The sequence below is a fragment of the Agelaius phoeniceus genome, chromosome 5 (assembly GCF_051311805.1).
Source record: "Agelaius phoeniceus isolate bAgePho1 chromosome 5, bAgePho1.hap1, whole genome shotgun sequence".
In the NCBI taxonomy this organism is placed as follows: domain Eukaryota; kingdom Metazoa; phylum Chordata; class Aves; order Passeriformes; family Icteridae; genus Agelaius; species Agelaius phoeniceus.
The window spans coordinates 17,757,185-17,778,386 of NC_135269.1; the positions used below are offsets into that span (position 1 = coordinate 17,757,185).

Here is a 21,202-nt window from a genome sequence, read left to right on the forward strand (position 1 = left end):
CACACTAGATGTGAATGTTTCTTCCTAAATTTCTGTGTATTCCTAACTTGAAACCAGCTGGGTGTCTGTTCAGTAAATCCCAATCTAAGCAATATTACACAAGAGATCAGTCCATGGGTTTTAAAGAGAGCTGAAGAAAATTGCTAATATTCATAAATATTAAATTATTTGCTTATTAGGTGTTTTCTCTTATTAAACTGCTGAAAAGTTGCTTATTTGAACTTGTTCTGCCATTGGCAAAAAGTTGTCTTCAGAAGCTGATATTAAATACGTAGAAACTTCTTTACAATCATGGTGCAGGGTTTGTACTTGTGGTACTCTTGTGCCACTGACATAATGTAGAGTTTTCCAAATGTGCAGCACATTACAGGCCTCTAGTGGTAGAAAATAAAAAAAAAAAAACTAGCTTAGGATCCATCCTAACTGTAACAATTCCTGATGGTACTCAATTCCAGTCTTAATAAATTATGTAATGCTTTCTGTTTGTAGATTTGGCCTTGTAATTTGCTCACCTGAGGGAAATGGAAATTCAGCAGAGATCAGAGATGTCAGTGACAATTCTCTGTTAATCTGAAAGAAAAAAAAAAAGAGAAAGTAAACCAGGTTTAAAAAAATATAAGAGAAAAGCACATGGTGCATAGCCCTAGTCTTGCTCAATTAATTAATTAATTGCAGTAGCCAAAAGAGGTAGAATGCTGCGAGTCTGGCAGGTTACAATCATGCCACACCACACCTGCCTGGACTCCAGACTTACCACCTTTTTTTCTGCCAGGTCTGTGTGGGCACAGGACTCTGCCAGTCCATCTCAAAGCCTGGTTGCTATCACCTCCCTGTCAGATTCAGGCGAGAGTTGTCCAGGAGCATCCTCCTTTCAGCCCTTGCAAAAGGAGCATATCCTCCTGCCAGGGTTGATCTCACAGCATTTAACATTTGATTTACTCAGCACAAATTTATTTATTTTGCACAAAGCACAAGGCAGTGACTAAGCAATCCCCATAGGGTTGTTTGGTGATTTAGTTTTGATTTTCTGGGGTTTTTTTTGTTTTGTTCTGTTTGTTTTTAATTACAAATTTTCACTAAGATTACTAATAATATTCTCAAGCTCTTTATTTCTGAGATAAATATGATGCAAACTTATACTACTCAAAACTCTCAGCATTTTACTACGTTTTTAAGGGAGTTAACACTGTGGAGAGGAGTACTATATGTAAAAAAACAAAAAGGTGAGAAGTGACAGAAGTGATTGAAGTTTTTTTCCCCCTTAGGTGTTCTTTATTGGAAAATGGGGTTTGGTCACTGGTTACTGCATTTTGATGGAGGAGTAGGCAAATTTGAAAGGCTTCAGAAGAGATCAAATGAAATGCTGTATACCTGGGGACTAAAGAGCTGTGGAGGAAAAGATAAGGTCATAAGAATCTCTGTATGAGCAAAGACCATGGAAGAAATGATGGCAGAAGAGGGTGAAATTCTGTTGAGGGTGGCATTCAAATCAGAACATCACAGTTGGCAGTGAATGCATTCCTTTAAGATGCATCATCTTGGGCTTAAGCATCTTTAGGCCCTCTCTTGGATCTATGGAAGGGACTTGGTCTACTGGAAAGTGTCTCTGCCAATGGCAGGGGTGTTGGAACTGGGTGATCTTTAAGCTGCCTTCCAACCCAGGCTATTCTGTGATTTACACTTGCCATTCCTGTCCAGGAGATATGTGAGTTGGACCATTTTGGTACAAATAGTGCCAACATTTCTCAAACATTCCCTCTCATGACCCACAAGGAAAAAATCTTTAATTTAGCACCAAAGTCCAGTTGCAGGGCATCCTGAGTTACATCTCACAGTAGTTCTGCAGCTTCCTCAGGAGAGGAAGAGGAGGGGCAGGCCCTGATCTCTGCTCTGTGTGACCAGGGACAGGACATAGGGAATGGCTGGAGCTGGGTCAGGGAAGGGTTAGGGTGGGTATCAGGGAAATTTTCTTCCCCCAGAGAGTGCTGGGGCACTGAACAGGCTCCCCAGGAATGGTCACAGCCCCAAGGCTGCCAGAGCTCCAGGAGCACTTGGACAGTGCTCTCAGGCGCAGGGTGGGATTATTGGGGTGTTTGTACAGGGCCAAGAGCTGGACCCAATGATCCTAGAATCAAGAGAAGTCTATGATCCTATTGCTGAATCAACTTTTAGAACAGATTTCTTGCAGCTATTAAATGTTCTCAAGTATAGAAGAAGAGACTGTGAGGCCTGAGACATGGCTAAAGACTCATGGCTACATGGCAAAGAACCCCAAAATCAGGTAATAAAATAACTGGCATAAGTCCCTACTCCACAGCTGAGCCCTGGCATCTATGGCTGATTTCCAGGTAGCTCAGAGAGAATGAATACTTGCCTGGGATCTACACGATATTCTGGTAACTCATTTAATTGAGACATAAGGGCCCCAACAGAGGTGATTTCCTCATAGTGCTGAAGGGTGGGTTATTCTATTAATTTAGGGCCACAGCTGGTCTGTCCTCTCTATGAGAAAATGCTGCCATTCATGGGGTGGAAACCTTGCTGCACCCCTCCCACAGTGCTGAAGGAGTGTCACCAGCTCCCCAGGATACCACTACGAGCTCTCAAATGTGACATGAGGCCCTTCTCTCATTACCTCTTACTGCTGGCAGCTGGTTTTTGGCTAAGACATTGCTCCTGGGGAAGGGGCTGGGAAGATGAGGCCGTGAAATCCTGAAGTGAATACTTTTGTAAGCAGATCGGAGGGATCTGTTGGTGACTTGTGTGGAGGGCAATTCTGGCACTGCACAAACCAGCATGGTGACTGCCTGTGCTGGCACTCAACAGATTCCTAAATGCATGCCTTTGGAGATGCTTTTCCAAAGGGCAGCTGGAAACATCCAAATCTCTCTATCTTTCTTACCTACTTAGCACAGAGATGGAACTATCATCCTGGAGAGCTCAGCAGATTATCCTAATTTCAGTGCACAATCTCTGTAGTCTTAAGGAAACCCAAGAGCCATGTAGACATTCTTTTGCAAAAGGAGGCCCCTTTTTCTTCTGTCTGCTTTCTTTATATCCTTAGTTTGGGCCTTGCTAGCTACAGAGTCATTATATCATATTCTAATTGTCTAAATCTCCCCCTGACAGAAAGTCATTAAAAGGCTTCCTTCATCTGCTCTAAGACAGACGAAGACAAATTGTACATTCTCCATTTTTTTAACAAACAGAGTGTGTGACCTGCATGCTCAGAACCAGGCTTTCTTTCCAAGGTAAGTGCCTGCTCTGTACTCCATCATGTCTCCTGTGGCAGAGATCAGTGTTTTCCTTTCAGAGGGGTGGTTTGTTGCCTTCAAGCTAGGAGAATCCTCTACCATTGTGTTTTTCCCACACTGGTGTATAGAAGATTGTGTCTCAAAGCACTGTGCGGCAAGAAGGACTAACCCACAAACCAAAGCAGCATGTACAATCAATCCCAAATGGATCAGTTCCAAACTTCTCACAGTGGTCAAGATAGAAAGGAAGGATGAAGTCTGTTGAAGTACCTTGAGCTAGCCCACATCATCCCCCAGGATTTGGCCTGTAGCCTGGAATTATGACAAGACCAGTGCCTGTAGGCCAGGTTAACTTTCCCTAGGACTTCATGCAGTTGCAGGGGAATAGAAAGTGGGAGGAAAGGAAATTCCTGTGTGCTACTCTGGCTCATTTGTTGCCACCTTTACCAAGACTATACTTGCCAGCAGCAGCTATGACATTTACAGTTCTTGTCATTAACAGATTGCCTTTCTGTAAGGATTCCCAAGAATAAAACAGTAATTAAACCTCATAATGCCTTGGGGAGTTGCAAAGGAGTCATGTCACTTTTATAATGCAGCTCTGTAGCTGTTTGACTGTGTATGGCCCTTCTATTGTTGACTGATTCACCACAGGCCCAAGGAATCTGAACTGGAGGAGTCCCAGCCACATTCTTTTTCTGCAATAAATTGAAGGAGACTGGCAGTTTTTTCTCCAGTCAATCACCCACGCTGTTTTCAGAGAATCCCAAAATGGTTTGGGTTGGAAGGAACCTTAAAGATCAGTTCCAACCCCCTGCCTTGGGCAGGGACACCTTCCCTGCCCAAGGCTCAGGTTGCTCAGAGCCCAATCCAACCTGGCCTTGAACAGAGTGATCATGACTTTGAGAGCAATACATAAAATCCAGCCAAAGTCCTGCCCAGTAAAGATGTTTCCATTTTTTCCTGTGTGGAGGAGTTTGTTGCCTCAGTAAGCATTTTATGTCACTGTCTTTTGTCATGAGTTACTTTAACTCAAGGTGAAATTTTCTATTTTACACATAGATAGAGATTCAGGATGGATCATAACAAAACTGAATCTTTTTCTGCTATTGTAAATATAAGGCAATTTCAGGAAGGTGTCTGCTGTTCTCCACACAGTAACTGCTTTAGAGGACAGAGATCAGAACACTCTGTGCTGCCTATTGGCTCCAAAATCCACCATTGGAAGTTGGAAAGTCGAACTGCTCATTTTCTGGCTCCTATAAATATCTGTTCTATTTGGCTTCCAGATCACCGGGAGCATCTGTACCAGATCATTAGAGGAGGAAAGAGGATTTTACATCCTCAATTTTTATTGCTGCCATAAATACTTTGGTAGTCATTGCACAGGGAATCAGACTCTGCAGAACCTGCAATCTGCATGTTAGACACGATCCAGTGCATTGCAGGCATGGGCAGGAGAAAGGGAGGAGCAGGCAAAATGGGAATAAAAGGTGAAGTGGAAAGAGTTGAGGATACATCACAGTCTGGTTGACCACCAGCAATTCATAGGCATAATCAGGAGGAAAGTTTTGATGATAAAAAGGAGCCATACCAATTTCTGTGGGAATGTTTCTCCAGGTGTAGGGCAGGAACAGAAGGGGATGAAAGCATAGTACCATCCCAGAGGGATCCAGATCAGTTTAATTTCGTGAACACATCTTTGTAGAGGGAGGATGATATGGGTATCTGCCAGGCAAACAAAAAAAAAGGAAGAATTGTCCTAGACTTCCAGAATCCCCATGAGGCTAACAGATGTTGATGTGGTAATTCAGAGCGTCTGATTTAAAAAGAGAATACATTCTTTTCTTTCAGCAGCAGCATTACAATTACAAGAACATCCTCTTTCCTACACTGTGAACCCCAGACATTTGCAGGTGGCCTGGACAACATTTGTCCACCATTTAATGTCTCTCTTCAGCTTCTGAAGCACCATCTGTTATGACTTATTTGATCAGCTGAGTGCACATAGTGGAGGAATATCAGAAACTAGAGGGGAAAAAAAAAAAAGGAAAAATAATCCTTATAATCCTTTCTCCAATGGCAGTGGATGTTCAGTGGCAAGTTCTATTAAGTGCTCTCCCTTCAATAGGAACAGCTGGTCAGAATTAATTTCTCAGCTCAGTGCTGTTGGTGGGTTTGTGTGGGAGTGAAATGGAAGAGGAAAGTTCTCAGAAGCACTGAAACATTCAAGTATCACCAAGAGACAGGTACATGGAGATTCTGTATTCCCTTGATTAAATGGGAAAAAAAGAGACAGCAGTCATCAGCACTGTGCTCTCATTACGTGGGTACTGCACTAACTATAGCAGGAATTCAATCTGTGCTCTACCCATGGCTCCAGCATATTGGAGATGCCATGAGGTCTGGGTTTGGAGATCCACAGGCTGCATCTATTGGACAATCAAGTTTGTTCAGTGTTCTTTGTAGAGCTCTAGGACTAGAACAATATTCCTGGCATCCCTTGGATGTCTAAATGAAGGCTCATTACCTTCTCTTTCTTTTGGCTTCTCACTCCTTTTATGCCAACATCTTGGCATAAAAACCTTGTTGCTACCATGATGCCCAAGGTTTGGTTTTTGGTTTGTTTGGTTTTTTGTTTTTATTTTTGGAAGTTGTTATTAGCCAATTGATCAATACATAATCTTAAGCGCATTTCTGGGAGGTTTTTGGATGATGCATTAAATTTTGGGATCAGCATTAAGTCCCTTCTCCTTGCCAGTCACAGTACAATTTTGAAATAACGCTGATTCAAGACATGCTGAAAAGACAGCAGATTTTGAGATGAAAGCCAAAGGTTTCTGAGTTCTCTTGGCCTAGGAGTTACTTGGGAATGCATTTTTGGAGACAGGGCTGTTTCAGGCTCCCACAACCAAGACTGATGCTTGGCCATAAAAGCACATCACGAGAGAACGTTCTTATCTCAAAGAAATGATCAAGTAAGTAGGCAAGGCTGTCAAAAGGTGGGTCTAGAAGCAAAGAGGACTCAATTCAGATGCTATACATAGGTAGGTGTCCAGTGCCACTGGAGATGCTGCCTTAAGATAAGTCTGACCGTAATTTACACAAGAGTTGATGCAGTCTCCCAGTCCTATGCACAGAGACAGTCTGCTCAGTAGCTCTGCCAAAAATCCCTTCCTGTAATCTTTTCTAAACCTCTCAAGGTCTGTGCAGTTGGTTGCATGGAGCATAAGCAAGGCAATCAAGAAACAGAATCCCTGTGCCAGAAGCATCTTCAGCTGCTTCACTGGGCCTCTTAAAGGCTTCTTTTTTGCTGTGAGTTTGGATTTTTTCATGCACAAGAGCTTTGTGGATTAGACCCAGATGTACTGGAAAGTTTGGTGACGTCTTCAGAGTGTTTTTGTGTTGGCTGATTGTCACCTGAAACCACTGTATTTCCCCAGAAGCATATATAAACTGGTAATTGCATATTAGTAAAACTAACTCAGCCATTCAATTATTATTCTGTGGGAAATTCTATAGCTGTGAAAACATCTATTATTGTTTTCCCCATTTTTGAGAGAGTACTCATAAAGCCAGCTGTCATTTATTTCTGTTGCAAGCAATTGAGAGATGAGATGGTTGTTTAAAAGCACGAATTAGAGGAGATGACATGAACCTCCCTTGGCAATATATTCACAAAGATATCATTTCAGGAGTTCAGAGCTTGTTCTGGAGCACATTTGCCAAGGAGCAAGGTAGAGCTTCATCTGCTGGAAGTGTTGACAATACAATCCTTGAACTTCTCCTGACTTGTAAATGTGTTATCCCATGAGCAGTTTGTTTAGCAAGAGTCCAGATCTAGATATGAGCTGAGGAAGAGATCTGTGGGTTTGTCACCTTCCTTCCTGTTCTGTGGCATCCTCAGCTCTGATATTTACCTCTCATTGAAGCCAGTTCCATACATAAGTTACCAGTATTTTTTATTATCTGCATAAAATACACTACATCTGAATATCTGTATGCATCAAACACTTGAGCAGCTTGATCCACTTGAATTGCGTAGGAAGCGAATTTGATGCCATTCAGGAGTTCCAAGGGCCAGGTATGTGCAAGTTTTTTGCTCCATCCCTGGAAGTGTCCAAGACTAGGCTGGATGAGGCTCTGAGGAAGCTGGGCCAGTGGAAGGTGTCCCTGCCCATGGTAGGGGGTGGAACTGGATGATCTTTAAGGTCTTTTCCAACCCAAACCATTTTGTGGTTTTGTAATCTGTCAAGTCTCTGCTGTGGGGTTCAGAGCAGCACCATGACATAGCCTGTGTATCCAGATGAGAGTGGCCCCCTGCTCCTTGCCTTTCTCAAGCATTAGAACAGGTCTCCTTTGGTAATTTGTCCTTTTAGTACAGTTCTGGTTGGAAGCAACAGCAATCACAGGACCAAAGAGCAAAAGCTGCGCAGTCTAGAAGCCCTCAGGATTGTTTTCCTGCTGATACTTGCTATTGATAATGATTTTGTGGCAATCACCTCTAAACTATGCTGGAGATAGTCAGGTTTTTCACTGGTTAATATATTTTTTCATCTGGATGGAGTTGTCTGAGCTGTCACACATTCTACATAACTGAGTTCCTTATTACTGTGCCTGTCATTCATGTCCCTGCAATCCCCTTTTTTCTTGCCAAATCACTGAATGAAAAACCCAATTCACTTTGGCACTAAGAGCTCCCCTAATACTATTTCAGTGAAGGAGCAATGTTGGGGGTCATTTTTCTACTGAGTTCTTGCTGAAAGTAAAAGTTCTGAGGCTTTGTGTGCAGTCCCTGCAGAGCTGCCCTCACAGTTGTGCTAAAATTCATCATAGCACACCTATTGCCGGAGTGTAAAAGTACCACATTGTTGAGGACATCTCTCCATCTGCCAGCCGTGCTAGTGAACATCTGCAACAGCACCACTGGGAGTACTTCAGGAGGAGGGAAGGTTTTAAAAAAATAAAATATATTTCATAATATTAAAAATAAAAAATCCAGTTTATGTGAACAATGAAATAGTTTGCCCCAAATGAAATTTGTGAAAATTCACTGCAGGTGATTATTTTTTCACCAGAGTAAAAAATATTTGATGGAAAAGTTTTGTGTCTGTAATTCTGAGTCTTATACATCAGTATAAATAACTCAACAAACATTACTTAAACTACCTGATGGATATAATAAAACATAGTCCCATCTACATGTGAGAGATAGAAAGGACTGATCTGATTTACCACTTCCATTGATTTACACAGATAAATCATTGAACCCTTTTTAGGACTGGGGCACCAAAAATATAGAAATAAAACCTGCTGGTTCATGAGCAATTAGAAAACTTCAAGGAAAGGTCTTAATAGAAAGCTCTTCAAGAAAGAAAAAAAAAAAAAAAAAAACACCAAAAAAAAGTGCATAAAGTTCACTATGATTGTAAAGTTCACTATAATTGTAAAGTCCACAATAATTGTCTCCCTGACCCTGGGTCAACAAAAACCCAGTATGCTACCAAAGGTCAGTCAAACTCTCTTCTAGACTGGATTGCCCTTCTAACACCCTGACCCCCCAAATTCAAAATCTTCATCCTAAATCACCTCTCCCAAAAATATTTGTTTAAATACTTCCATGGTTTCCATAAATCACAGAAATGCAGTAGCTGTCCAACAGCATCAGCATGTGATATCTTTCAATGAAAAACTCCCAACACATGATCTGCCTAATTCCTAAAGCTGCTTTGAAAAGCTAATCTTTGGTGTTTTGCCCTTCAAAAAGGTTTGTTATGGATCTGGTGACAGACACAATGCAGTGGTATGAGAAATGGTACTACCCTCTAGTTTATTTGGAGTTTGCTAATGATCTGTGCCCACTGGAAAAAGAAGAGGATGTATCCACACCCCAGGTGGCCCCAGGTGACCAAGCCGAACCCCATCACTTGGCTTTGGGCTGTTTCTTGGAGGGTGGGGGTCCAGGGTCCTAGTTCTGCATTGGTCCCCCCACGTGGGACTGAATCACTGCAGCTCTCTGCATTTTCCCTTGATGCAGTTGCTGGAGATCACTTGGTGTCTCTGTCACACCCCTCCAAATATTCTCCTGTCATTAAAAACAGTGACTCCCCCAGGGACACAGGCTGGATATGAGGGGATGACTCCAGCTGAGTTTTCCCTGCCTTGACTGACTGAGACTGAGTGAGAGCGAGAGTGAGAGTGAGTGAGTGAGTGAGTGAGTGAGTGAGTGAGTGAGTGAGTGAGTGAGTGAGTGAAAGTGTTCTCATTGTTCTCTATCCCTCATTTGGTGGTCTGGACTTATTTTGACCACTCAAAAGGCTTGCTGTCAGCCCCTTGTGCTGGTCTAAAGAAGTGCTCCAAACAGACTGCTTTCCAGCTATGATCCCTCATCTTTTACTGTCTGCAAAGCTGTCATGGCATGTCCTGAAGAAACCTGCAGAAGAAATGCTGGCCTGGGTCCCACCTGGCCGGGCTGGGCTCCTGAGCATGGCACTAAAGGTCAGTGGTTCACTCCTGTGGAATCCCAGGAATCTTCTTCATTCGTTTTCCTCTTCTTTCCAGTCCCCTAATCAGATAAACTGTGTGGGGAGAGGCAAGAGGGGGGGAGGAGTATGTGATGTAACCTCTTATTCTGGCTAAGTTGTGCAATAACGCCATGGTGCCTGCGGCTGGCAGTGGGGTTTTGGTGGCCACTGCTAGGAGACTGAAGAAGATGGCCTGAAGATTCACCACAGCTGTGGGAGACCTCGCAGGGGATGTACTCACCTCCTTTGTGGAGAGGAAGGCTGCAGCTCCTTGTCTTGCTGGCTCCACCTGCGCCACGAGCGGCTGGGGACAGCCCTGGAGAAAGGGACATTTGGAGCCACTTGCGCTGCTGCGGTGAGTCTGCTCCTCCTTCCTGCCTTTTCCCGACGGATTTGGGGGGAAGGAAGGGGAGTGAGCTGGAGTGCATGTGGGTTTTTTGGGGACTTGTAACTGTGTGGAATCCCTGAGGGATTGACTCTGAGCCTGCTGATAATCGCCGACTAAGCTGGGTGCTGGCAGAGTCCACCCGGATAACGAGGGCATGTGGCTCTGGGTCAGGATAGGTGTGACATCTCCCAGGGGTCTCTGGCTTTGTGTCAGAGGAACACCCCAAGAAGGAGGTTGACTGTAAGGATTAACTGCAGGAGAGAAATTTGGGGGTGTCTGTCACTGACACAATGTTGGGCATGGGTGTCACAGTCTGTCAGGAGGGGTCAAAGGAGAAAATGTACTTTTCTCAATGCCAGCAGGAGATGAACCTGGAGGAAGCTGCCCCTGTGTATTTGCTAATGGAGACAACTGGATCAGGTAGCTCAAGCTGTTGAAACTAACTGCAGAAGTGTTTTCTAGGAGAACTTCCAAGTTCCTTTGAAAACATCTCCCTACTAAAGGAAAGAAGGGAAGAGGAGGATCATCATAATATGTATGAGTATTCTACTTTATACACTATATTACAGAATCTATACCAGATAAAACAAAATTAATGTATAAACTGGGGCTCAGAAAAACCAAATAACCAGCTCTGTTAACACCTCTGGAGCTGCAGCAGTGCTGAATGAATCCCCAGCTGCCTTCCAGCACTGGGAATATCTAATACTACCTGTGCAAAGATGCAGTTATGACACTTGGTGCTTGTCCTCATGTGAATGTTGTGCCCACACTGCTTTAGGAAAAAATGCCATGAAAAATGCCATGTGACTGATTTCCCAGTGGTACTGGCAGTTCCCTCCTGGATCTGGCAGATCACATGCAACTGCTCAGAGCATTTTTTAGAGGTGAAAACTCCATGCAATATCAAAATCTGGAAAATAAATAATAAATTATTAAAATTTATAAATAAATAAAATCTGGAAGTAGCTAATCATTGCGGGGGGGGGGGGCTTCTCTTTCTTCCCTTTTTAAAGGGGACTTTAATCCTGGTCTAAAAGTTAATTTTTTAGAAAGCAAACTATTATCCTTTCATTAGCTGTAGTTCTTTGTCTAAAGAACCTCCTCATTCCTGACTCAGTCAAGTTAATTTCTTTCCAGAACTTGAGATGGCTTCAACTTGGCAGAAAACTCAGGAATTCTACAACTGGATTCTTGAAAGTGGAGGTAGGTAGAGATGCTGTCTAAAATGGGAGTTTCTGCATCAACAGCATGATCATGAAAACCAAACCTAGAAGGAATTTAATCCTTACACTAGCCCACATTTTCCTAACTAAGAAGATTTCCACTTTTCCTTCTCCATGATCACAAACTTCCCTTAAGTCTTGAAATATATCTCATTGACCCTCCAGTTGGATCACAGTAAGGAATGAAGTGACTAGGAATTTCCCAGTGGGCAAGGAGCAATAAATGCCTGAGATTGTTGAGTCTGGAGTACTAAAGGAAGTGATTTTTTTAAATGCATATTCATGTGTCATGGGAAAGCTTAGTTGACCAAAGAGTTAATACTTTGGCATCTTTGTGATGCCAGGAAGACCTGTTATCAAATGAAATATTGGCAGTAACCACTCTTCAATGCCTGAGATTTGACAGCTTGCAGTGAGGAGACATCAGATTTTCATTAGTTAAAGGCTCAATTTGGTCCCAAAGGGCTGTGATGTATCTCTGGATGTAAAGAAAAGCCACAAAATGCCATGAAGGTAGAACAGCAGGCTTGCAGGAGGAAGACATGAGGCATAATGCTTAGACTTTACATAACGCTCAGTAAATGTTTCAGGACTTAAATTTCACAAGAAAGTGTAAATTGTGATTCAGGACTTCTGATGAACTGCTAAATCTAGAAATGGAATGTCAAAGAGCTCCTAACACAGCCCATAACAGCCATCATAAAGAACTGGAAGGTTTAGAAGGGAGAGGGATTAACAGAGTTGTCCAGACTGGTATGGCATTTATAAAAAATGAAAGGGGTTGACAGAGCAGTGATCACACAGCAAAGGAAAGCATGAATGGTACCTGGGATGTTTTTGCTGATGTAATATATCCTGGGTGACAGCAGGATTAGGAGGAGGTGGCATGACAGAAAATCTCTTCAGTTTCCCTTTGCTGTAGGACCGAAGAGCTGTTTCAGCAGGGATAAGTGTTTTGGTATTTCCAAGTGAATTCATGCTTCTTAAGAGAGCCCACTGTAAGAGCAGATATAAAAACGAAGGAGTGGAGAATTTTAGATATCCTGAGGATTGTAAGGAAGTAACACCAAGGATTGAAACACATTTATTATAAAATTGTAAATTTACACTCCCTGAGGAGGCACTGTTGCTTTGGCTGCTCCTGTGCTTCCCTGCACAGTGTCTGGGATCACTTCTTTCACCCAGGGAGGGCTCCAACTCATCCCAGGAAAGATCTGCCTTCCAGTACGGCAGTCCATACCCAAAAACGGGGCTAAAACCTTTGTCCTAAATCCTTTTGGCAGAGTCAGAGCAGGACTGACGTGCAGCTTTGCAAAGACACAAAGACACCAATTTTCTTTCTGCAGCGAGTGCACCAAAGGGAAGTATTGAAATACAATTAAATACATCTGCCCCATGCTGTGTGGAGGTGCCAGCTGTGGCTGTGTGTCTTTCTTCTCAGATCTGAGGACAGACCCGTGGCCACTGGTTTACTCCCCACTTCCAGTCATCCTGGTCTTCACCTCCTACCTCTTCATAGTGGCACTGGGACCGTCCTGCATGCGGCAGCGGCAGCGGCTGGAGCTGAGGGCTCTGCTACTCGCCTACAACCTGGCCATGGTGGCATTATCCAGCTACATGTTTTATGAGGTGAGGAGGCAGGATTGGCTCCTAGGTAAGCACCTGAGAAGGGCTTGAATTCCAGAGCCTTCAGATTCCAGGGTTTGAACAGCTTTTGCTGATGGACTCTGCTGAAGGGAGTGGGAGCTGTCTTGGACATGTCCCATGTTTTGCCACAAGAGGGACAGTATTGTCCTGCTGTGCTTGATTTCCTCCCAGTTCTCAATATCTCTGCCATTCATGAAATTAACATGGAATTTCATTCATCCTGAATGAATGAGTTGCAGGTTGAGAATTCCTCATTAGGCACAGATTATGTGGAGAAAGTGGAATGGTCTCATTTTGTCTCGAGTCTGGCTGGTGATGGATCCATCTCTGAGGATGAGAACTACTGGACTAGTGGAAGGTGTCCCTGCCAAAGGCAGGGGTTTGAGACTAGGTGATCTTTAAGGTCCCTTTGAACAATCTATGATTTTCCAAAGTTGGCAGTTCTCTCCAGGAGTGCCAAGCACTCTCTGTCTTCCTGCTGCTGAGAATGTTAAGAACTTATTTTTCTGCTTGTTCTTAATGCATAAGCCTTTCTACAAGCCTTTCCTCCCAAGTTTATGTAGGCCACTGAAAACTCTTTGAGGGAACATGGCCAAATAGGTTTCAAAAACATTCTGTTGACAACAAATATGCCCTTTTAATTTGTATTACAAGTGTTACATTAACACTATAATGTGTTACATTTAACACTATAATACATAAACACTATAAAAACACAATCACTTTTGTTTTTTTTTAAACAAATGCTTCTCCATCTTAGGACAGGTGTGCAAATTGCTTTTCTGCACTTGATTGTTCAGTTCTACTGGTTATTTGGTCCAGTTTTTGGCTTTCCAATGAACAAGCAAATGCAACCTACCAGAACAGAACAGAAAGATCTTTGCAAAGGAGAGCAGAGTCTCTCAGAGAGACTTAGAAGCCTAGAATTCAGTATTCCTGCTGAAGTAGTTTTGAGCCCTCCAGTGATTACACAAAGAGTTACAAATCTTCCCAGGCCCAATTTGCATTTTTTGAGATTTCAACCAGGATGTGAAGTACTTTGTTTTAGGTTTTTACTATTTGTCCATGGATTTTCTGTCAGTACTATAAGACTGAAACCTCACTACCTTAGCATTAATATGTCCATCTTTTTTGGAACAGATGGCATTGAACAGAAAACTGATTTCTATTTGCTTTTTGTCTGTTTCAGTTTCTGGTCACTTCAGTCTTGGCCAACTACAGCTACCTGTGTCAGCCAGTGGATTACAGCCGGAGTGAGCTGGGAATGAGGGTACAGTTCTGGAGAAAGCTTGCCTTAGGCCCTGCCCTCCCATTTCTAGGCAGATTCTTTTGCTCATAAATAGTAATTTGCATGGCTAAGAAGGCTTTGACTCCAGTTTGTTGTTGCCTGTAAATCTATTCCACTAAATTGTCTCCTTCGACAGTTGTTGTGCTTTGCTTTAGTTCTCTAAAATTAATCATCTAATCATCTCAGTCAGCCCAGCCATCCAAGTTTGCTCTTTGACCACTGCAGAGAGGGTGATCTTACCAGCTGAAGTATCAATATTGCAAATCAATTATTGAAATAGACGTGATTCTTTGCATGGATTATAAAGATTCTGGGTGATCTCTTTCCAACAAGAAAACTGATTTTTATATCCTCTGCCTTGTATGACAGAAATCTCACTTAACCCTTCTTTTAGCAGGGGGGTTTAGCTAAAACTATTTCTTGGTCATCACAGGGGTTCGGGTCTCACCAGCATCAGCTTTCCAAAAATGCTGCATGAGTTTTTTCTCAGTTTTTCAGAGTCTTGCCTTCTGGACAAAAAAAAAGACCCCTTAATTTTCCCCCCTTGCTGCAGACCCCGGGTGGGCAGGGATACAGCGTGGTTGAAAATGTGTTGATTTGGGGTAAAGCTTTAACCGCCGTGCCTTGTGCTGCCCAGCAGATGGCAAGAGTGTGTTGGTGGTTCTTCTTCTCCAAAGTCATCGAGCTGCTAGATACGGTAAGGAGGGCTCAGCTCCTCAGCGGGACCGGGGCTGGACACAGATACTTCTTTGGCAGAAAGGGGCAGCGTGCCAGAACTGATGTCCTGGGTTGATCACATATTGATTCGCTGCCCGTCTCCGTCCCTTGGCTGCACACATTCCCTCCCCAGCACACTTCCTGAGGCTGGGCACAGTGCTAGGGGAGAGGCTTTACCCCTGGCTACTGCCAGGTGGGTCCCCAAAATTTTAGCTGCTGGTGCCACACATGTTCTGCTATTGCCTGTCTGGCTGATTAACAGTGGGGATGAAAAGGAGCTGGACAAGTCCTGGCATCTCTGCTGCCATGGATTTTCCCAGGGCTCTGCACTAAAGGTTTGTGTCCTGGGGGAATTTAAAGTCCCTCTTTACAGCTTGTTGTCAGGTGTCCTTCTGCACTGTAAATGAACTAAGTGACTGGACAAGGCTTCTGCTTAGCCAGCAGAAGACAGCTGTGTCCTAGCCTGAAATTTCTCAGCTCTCTGGGGTGTAAGCTGACAACCTACTGAAATGTGAATAAACATGTGGATCCTTCCTAGGCCTATTGCCAGGGTTTTGGCCGATCCCTTCTGTTTGTATCAGCAACAAAAGCAGCTTTTTGCCAGTCCTGAGTGCCTGAAAAGCAGATTCACTTTTTGTTGTGTGTGTATGAATGTGCATGCGGAAATGCAGTGACCTGACATATTCATCTGGCAAAACCCTTCTGTTTACTAATGCAAATTCCAGGAAGGTTTCAACACAGTGGATTTTCTATGGGTTATTGTCTGGTAGCAGTAAATATACAAGCTATGCCCTGAAAAGGAGCAGATCCAAGCAGCTGTGAATTGTATGGAAGCTCAGTCAGAGTCTTAGATGTATCCTCTTTGGACTTTGGGCCCTGAATCCAGACATAAAAATATCTGGGGCTTTGTGGAAGAAATTCTGTCTTCTAACTCCCCCTACAAGTTCTATTGTATTTCACCAGTTTTTGTCAACAGCAGAGGAAATGGGTTTGGGAGATTCAGACTCGTAATTAGCTATTTTTATAACTTTTTACTGTGAAATTTTTGTCTAGACACATCAACTCAAGGTTTTCCTTTGCCTGGCTTCTTTCAGGTTTTCTTAATTCTGCGCAAGAAACAAGAGCAGGTGACTTTTCTGCATGTGTACCATCATGGCTCTATGCTCTTCAACTGGTGGTCAGGGGTCAAATACGTGCCTGGAGGACAAGGTATGCTTGTAAGAAATGCTGCTGCAAGAAAACCTTGTGTTTCTCACAGCTTTTTTGGGCAATGGAGGTAGCATTAACAGTGCAGATGGGCTGACTGGCAGGTAGGAAGCTCATCTACTTCCAAAGGTGAGAAAAACATGTGCATTCTAGATGATCCCACCTGCTCAGCTTTTGGGGCTGTTTAGGCTGCCCTGTTCACTGCCTCAACCAGAATAAGAGTGTGCCATCAGAGCAGGTCCAAACAGAAAAAAATAACAACCCACAAAAGGTCACTGTATATCTCCTCCCAGAGCAGTGCTCCCTCTCTCTCCACTCAGAGGCCCTGAGGCAGCAGGCCAGGTTCTGGGTCTGTTTCCCGCTGTGGCCGTGCCCATTTCTGGGCTGTATCCAGAACACTGCCCCTTTCTGCTCAACTGGAAGAGAAGCATCTGGGTACTCCAGGTAGGCCTTATACAAGATGCTGGGGCATTTTTTTGGGAAGTCATTTTGGCTACACAGCGTTGACACCAGAATAGTGTGAAATGCTTAGGTCAGACAATCAAAGTCTCTCCTCTGCCTTTGAAGCCCTTCTCTGTCTCTGAACACTTGATATGGGATGGGTATATCATGGATACCCCAACCTTGGCAGTGTTCAAGGCCAGATGAGATGGGGCTTTGGGGCAACTCTAGTGGGAGATGTGCCCTGGGGGTTGGAGCTGATGGCCTTTAAGGTCCCTTCCGACCCAACCCATGCAATGACTCTGGATGCTGAAGGAAGGGAAAAGCTGATGTGCTTCCACAGTGTCCTGGTTTTGCATGGGAGGTATGAGATCCCAGGTGGAATGTTCATGCACAGAGGTGGGTGTGGTGTGTTTTGGAAGCATCATCAGAATGGCTGTGAGGCCTTCACAGAGTTATCCTGGAATGGGTTGTGTGCCTTGTTCACCCTCACTTTCTCACTCCTCAGCCTTCTTTGTTGGGATGCTGAACTCCTTCGTCCACATCTTCATGTACGGCTACTATGCCCTGGCCAGCCTGGGACCGCAGATGCGCCAGCACCTGTGGTGGAAGCGTTACCTGACCATCCTGCAGCTGGTAATTAGCTCCAGGTGTTCACCCCTGCCCTCCCATGGCTCAGGTGTGATGGCCTCTGCTGTCTGTCTACTCACTGGCTCCATTTGCTTGCTGTCCATGGAGGGCAGCACATCCCCAGGTGCCCTCATGTGCCACTCTGAGAGGTGAAGCCATGGGTGACCTGCTTCAAATGCTTTCACAAGACTATCAGAGGCTTTCAGTGACCATCTCAAACTAAGTATCCACAGCTTTGTAATGGGAAGGGAAGAGAAAAATTAACAATTGGATTCCTCCTTTTTATGTTGTATATGGAGCAGTGAAAACAGAGCTTGATGTGGAGAGGTAGGGACAGTGATTATGGGAAACTGGATTCTCAATAAGGCAACTGACTGGGGAGCCTTGATTCAGTTCCTTCAGAAAGGAAGGAAGTCTCTAGCTACAGGCAAACAGGCAAGTTAAAAAGAAATATGTGAATTTTACTCTTTCTCTAGAAAATTCCTTTGGATTTTCTTTCCCTCATCTCTGATGAAGTTACAAATCTGGAAAACTCTGTGTTTTTTTAAAGATACAGCATAAATGCAATGGTCCAAACAAGGACAATGGTTGTAGGAGAGATTTTTCCACTCAAAGAGAGGCTTTGCAAACCATAAGTATGCAGTTACAAGGGAAGAGGAAGAGGATATGTGTAAAACACTGGTGCAGTGAAGACTGCTCCAGAATTCTTACTTAGTCTGCATGGCAAAACAGAACAAGAAAGCATTGCATGAAATAAAAAGGTATTTCTAATGCAAATTATAGCAAAGGAAAAAAAATATTTAATAACTCTTTGGTAGGTAGAACTCATTGCTTCAGGATATTGAGACAGGTAACTTAGTAAAATACAAAAAAAATGTTAATGTTGAATGTTTAAATGAATAAAGGTAGTATCTGCATTTCCTCTCTGCAAGTTAAAATACAAATTAAAGTAATTATGGGTATAACAACCTGATTACCACTGGGGAAGAGGAATCTACCACCTTCACTTTTCATATTCCAGCATCTCAGTTATTGCACTATGGCAGAGAAATGGGCCAAGGGCAGGAGAGACAGGACTGGTTAAACCTTCAGGTTCAGTGGACATCTTTCCTGGTGGGAAAACACTGCTAAACTTGAAAGGAAGGTTCCCAGGGATGTCAGGAGAGGCAAGCAGGTGATCCTGTGGGTTGAGGACACTGCTAGGATGTTGTGATAGCTGTGATGGTCTCAATGGCCAGCTGAGGTGTATCTCATGTGGGTTCCCTAATCTGGCTGCTTCTTTTTTCCACCTCTTCCAGTGCCAGTTTGTGGCCATTGCTGCTCATTCTTCCTACAACCTCTTCACAGAGTGCCCGTTCCCTGATGGCTTCAACACCGCAGTCCTCCTCTACGTCCTCAGCCTCCTGGCTCTCTTCCTACGCTTCTACTATCAGACCTACGTCAGGGGAAAGCGGGAAAAGCTGACTTGAAGGAAATCAAAGAGAGGACAGAGAAGGACAGAGAGCGCAGCCTGATGAACATGAGCATTCTCTGCTGCTTGTGACATGGTTCCAGGAAGGAAATGTATCTGGGGAGTGTGTATGAGGCTCACGTCTAGCCTTCAAATATCCCAGGTGAGGGAGAAGAAAGGAATGATGTAAACTCAGGGATTAAGGAACTGAGGAGGCACACTTAATTAAGCTGACGCCAAGCTAAGCCAAGTAGTCACAAGCATAGCAGGCTTTGGGACATTTGCAAGATAAGGTCTTTTTCCCTTCCATCTTTAACTTGGTGTCCAAGGTCTAGCAGCCAGCTACAACTCCCTGCCTCATTTCTTAGGCTGTAGAGGGTTTCTTTGCTTCCACAGAACTATCTCAGCTTGTTGTTGTAGGTCAGGCAGGGTCATGTGCCTCCAGCCTGGAAATCAATGTCCAGGTAGCAGCAGCAGCCAGGAATCACAGGGACTGCAGGATGTACACTGCATCCCACCCATCCTGCTAAGGAAGCTCCTACTAGGCCTGGGGTGGTCCTGATGGTTTAATTCTTATCAGTATAAGCAGCAAGGAAATTGGACATTAGGTTGTCTGGCTGAACAGGTGTCTTCACTGTCCTGAAGCTAAAGAAGGCATTATTAGCATTTTCATCCTAATAAGAAACCAGTGCAGTAAGAGTCACCATGTCCCACTTTCTGGAATGCTCATTTCCCTTTGGTTGCTCTCATACCAATAGAGGATTTTAATGCATGAAGATACTTGGTATTGCTCCTTGTAGATGCCATAATTGAACTAGAAAGAATAGATTGATGTTCCATTTTCATAACTGTTTTCTCCAATTTGTTATTATTTTTAATACTTTTATTTTTAAATTTTGCTTCTTGTCAAACATAAAGAGTTTAGCAACACCATAAGCAACCACCTCCACTACCTAATTGTATAAGAATTAATATAAAATGTATAAAATCAATTCATTGGATAGTGCAAAGCTGCATAGCTCCATTGATTTTAAGATATCACTAACTGGCTTCTTCTTTCTGCTCCTAAATCAACTACAACTAGAATTTGACACTTATATTCATCTGCAGACTGTTAAATACTGTTAAAGTTCTGATGTGATAGTACTTTGAAGATCCTAATTAAACTACAAAGTGGTAATTATTGATTGAATCCTGCTCAGCTGATTAAAACTGGTACTACAGCGTAGTGGTATTTTGTGAAACACTGGTGTTGAAGGAGAGGATTGGAATTAGTGACATGATGCACTGCCACTGCCAAGCCAAATCCATCTCAAATATAAAAAAGTCCAACTCCACTGGGAATGTCCAGAGGACTAGATCTGGCCTGAACAGCAAATGGATGTACCCCAAAAGACCTGTGTGCCCTTCACCAATCTGGAGTCGAGTGGCTACAAAAAATAAATTCAACTTGTTCTTCGCTGCTCTGTGCTCGTACCCCAATCCTTTCCTTCAGCCCCTCCACACACATGCGGAAGATAAAACAATATTCTGCCATTCTTCACCCTCCTCCCCTTCACACACAGCCACTAAGGACTTGTTCACACTGTCACAAGGTCACATCATCAGTGTCCTTCCTTTGATTTGATCAGTCTCTCTTCTGGTTGTGACTGGTGAGTATGAGAATCACTGCATCCGTGCTGGGGAAGAGGAATCTACCACCTTGGTTTTCTTCCTGTCAACTATTTTTCCATGCAAATAATTAAATAAATAGTGACACTTTCAAATACTGGAGTTCTTCTGTCAGAATTTTAACTAGCAAATCCCTGGATGGGTCTTTCATTCCTCCCTTTGTTTGGAAAGACAGGAAAACGGGATCTACTGTGTATCTAACATATTCATGTGGAGGGTTTCCCCTGGGGGCTCTCCAGAGCTGAAGACTCATTGCAAGTAAAGCTGTTTCATTATTCTTGTCCACCTAATGATTCATTTACGGCCCTCTCCTGCAGTCTTGACCCACAGCCACAGGAGCTGACGTATGCCGGCTAGCCGCTCCCGGTGTGTGGCCAGAGGAGACCACGGATTCCGCCACTCCCAGGTTCTTCTCAAGAACCCCGGGTAGTGGTGCCGTCTGTGGCATGGGTGGCGCAGGCGAGAGTGGGACTGTGAAGCACTGAGGAAAAGGAAGGAGAGAGCAGATACTCATGTGGATGCCAAGGTGCTTTATTGTCCCAGGTGGGACCAGCGACGGTGTCAGGGAAGGACCGTTGGGAAGGCACTGATAAAGGGGATGGGTGTGACAGGAGGAGACACGAGGGAACCAATAAATGAAGCTCAGGGGAGGAGCAAGGGACACAACTGAACCAATAAGTATTGCATAGGGGAGGGAAAAGGCTCAAGAGACAAATCATGTCCTAAGTAAGGGATAACTGACACAGAAATTTCTCCAAAT

General features: G+C 43.7%; 1 protein-coding gene across 2 annotated transcripts; it reads left to right on the top strand.

Annotated features, from left to right (window-relative positions):
• Positions 1–1,945: 1,945 nt before the first annotated feature.
• Positions 1,946–20,539, top strand: LOC129119775 (very long chain fatty acid elongase 4-like). 2 transcript variants are annotated; one of them, XM_077178429.1, is made up of 8 exons: positions 1,946–10,701; positions 11,307–11,372; positions 12,834–13,021; positions 14,229–14,309; positions 14,881–15,024; positions 16,139–16,253; positions 17,200–17,327; positions 18,620–20,539. In XM_077178429.1, the coding sequence occupies exons 2-8, from the start codon at positions 11,315–11,317 to the stop codon at positions 18,788–18,790; spliced, it is 885 nt and encodes a 294-aa protein (XP_077034544.1). In that variant the 5' UTR covers positions 1,946–10,701; positions 11,307–11,314; the 3' UTR covers positions 18,791–20,539. The 2 variants fall into 2 exon arrangements, with proteins under 2 accessions (XP_077034544.1, XP_054487936.2); XM_054631961.2 differs by having other exon boundaries at positions 1,951–11,372; positions 14,968–15,024.
• The last annotated feature ends 663 nt before the right edge of the window (positions 20,540–21,202 follow it).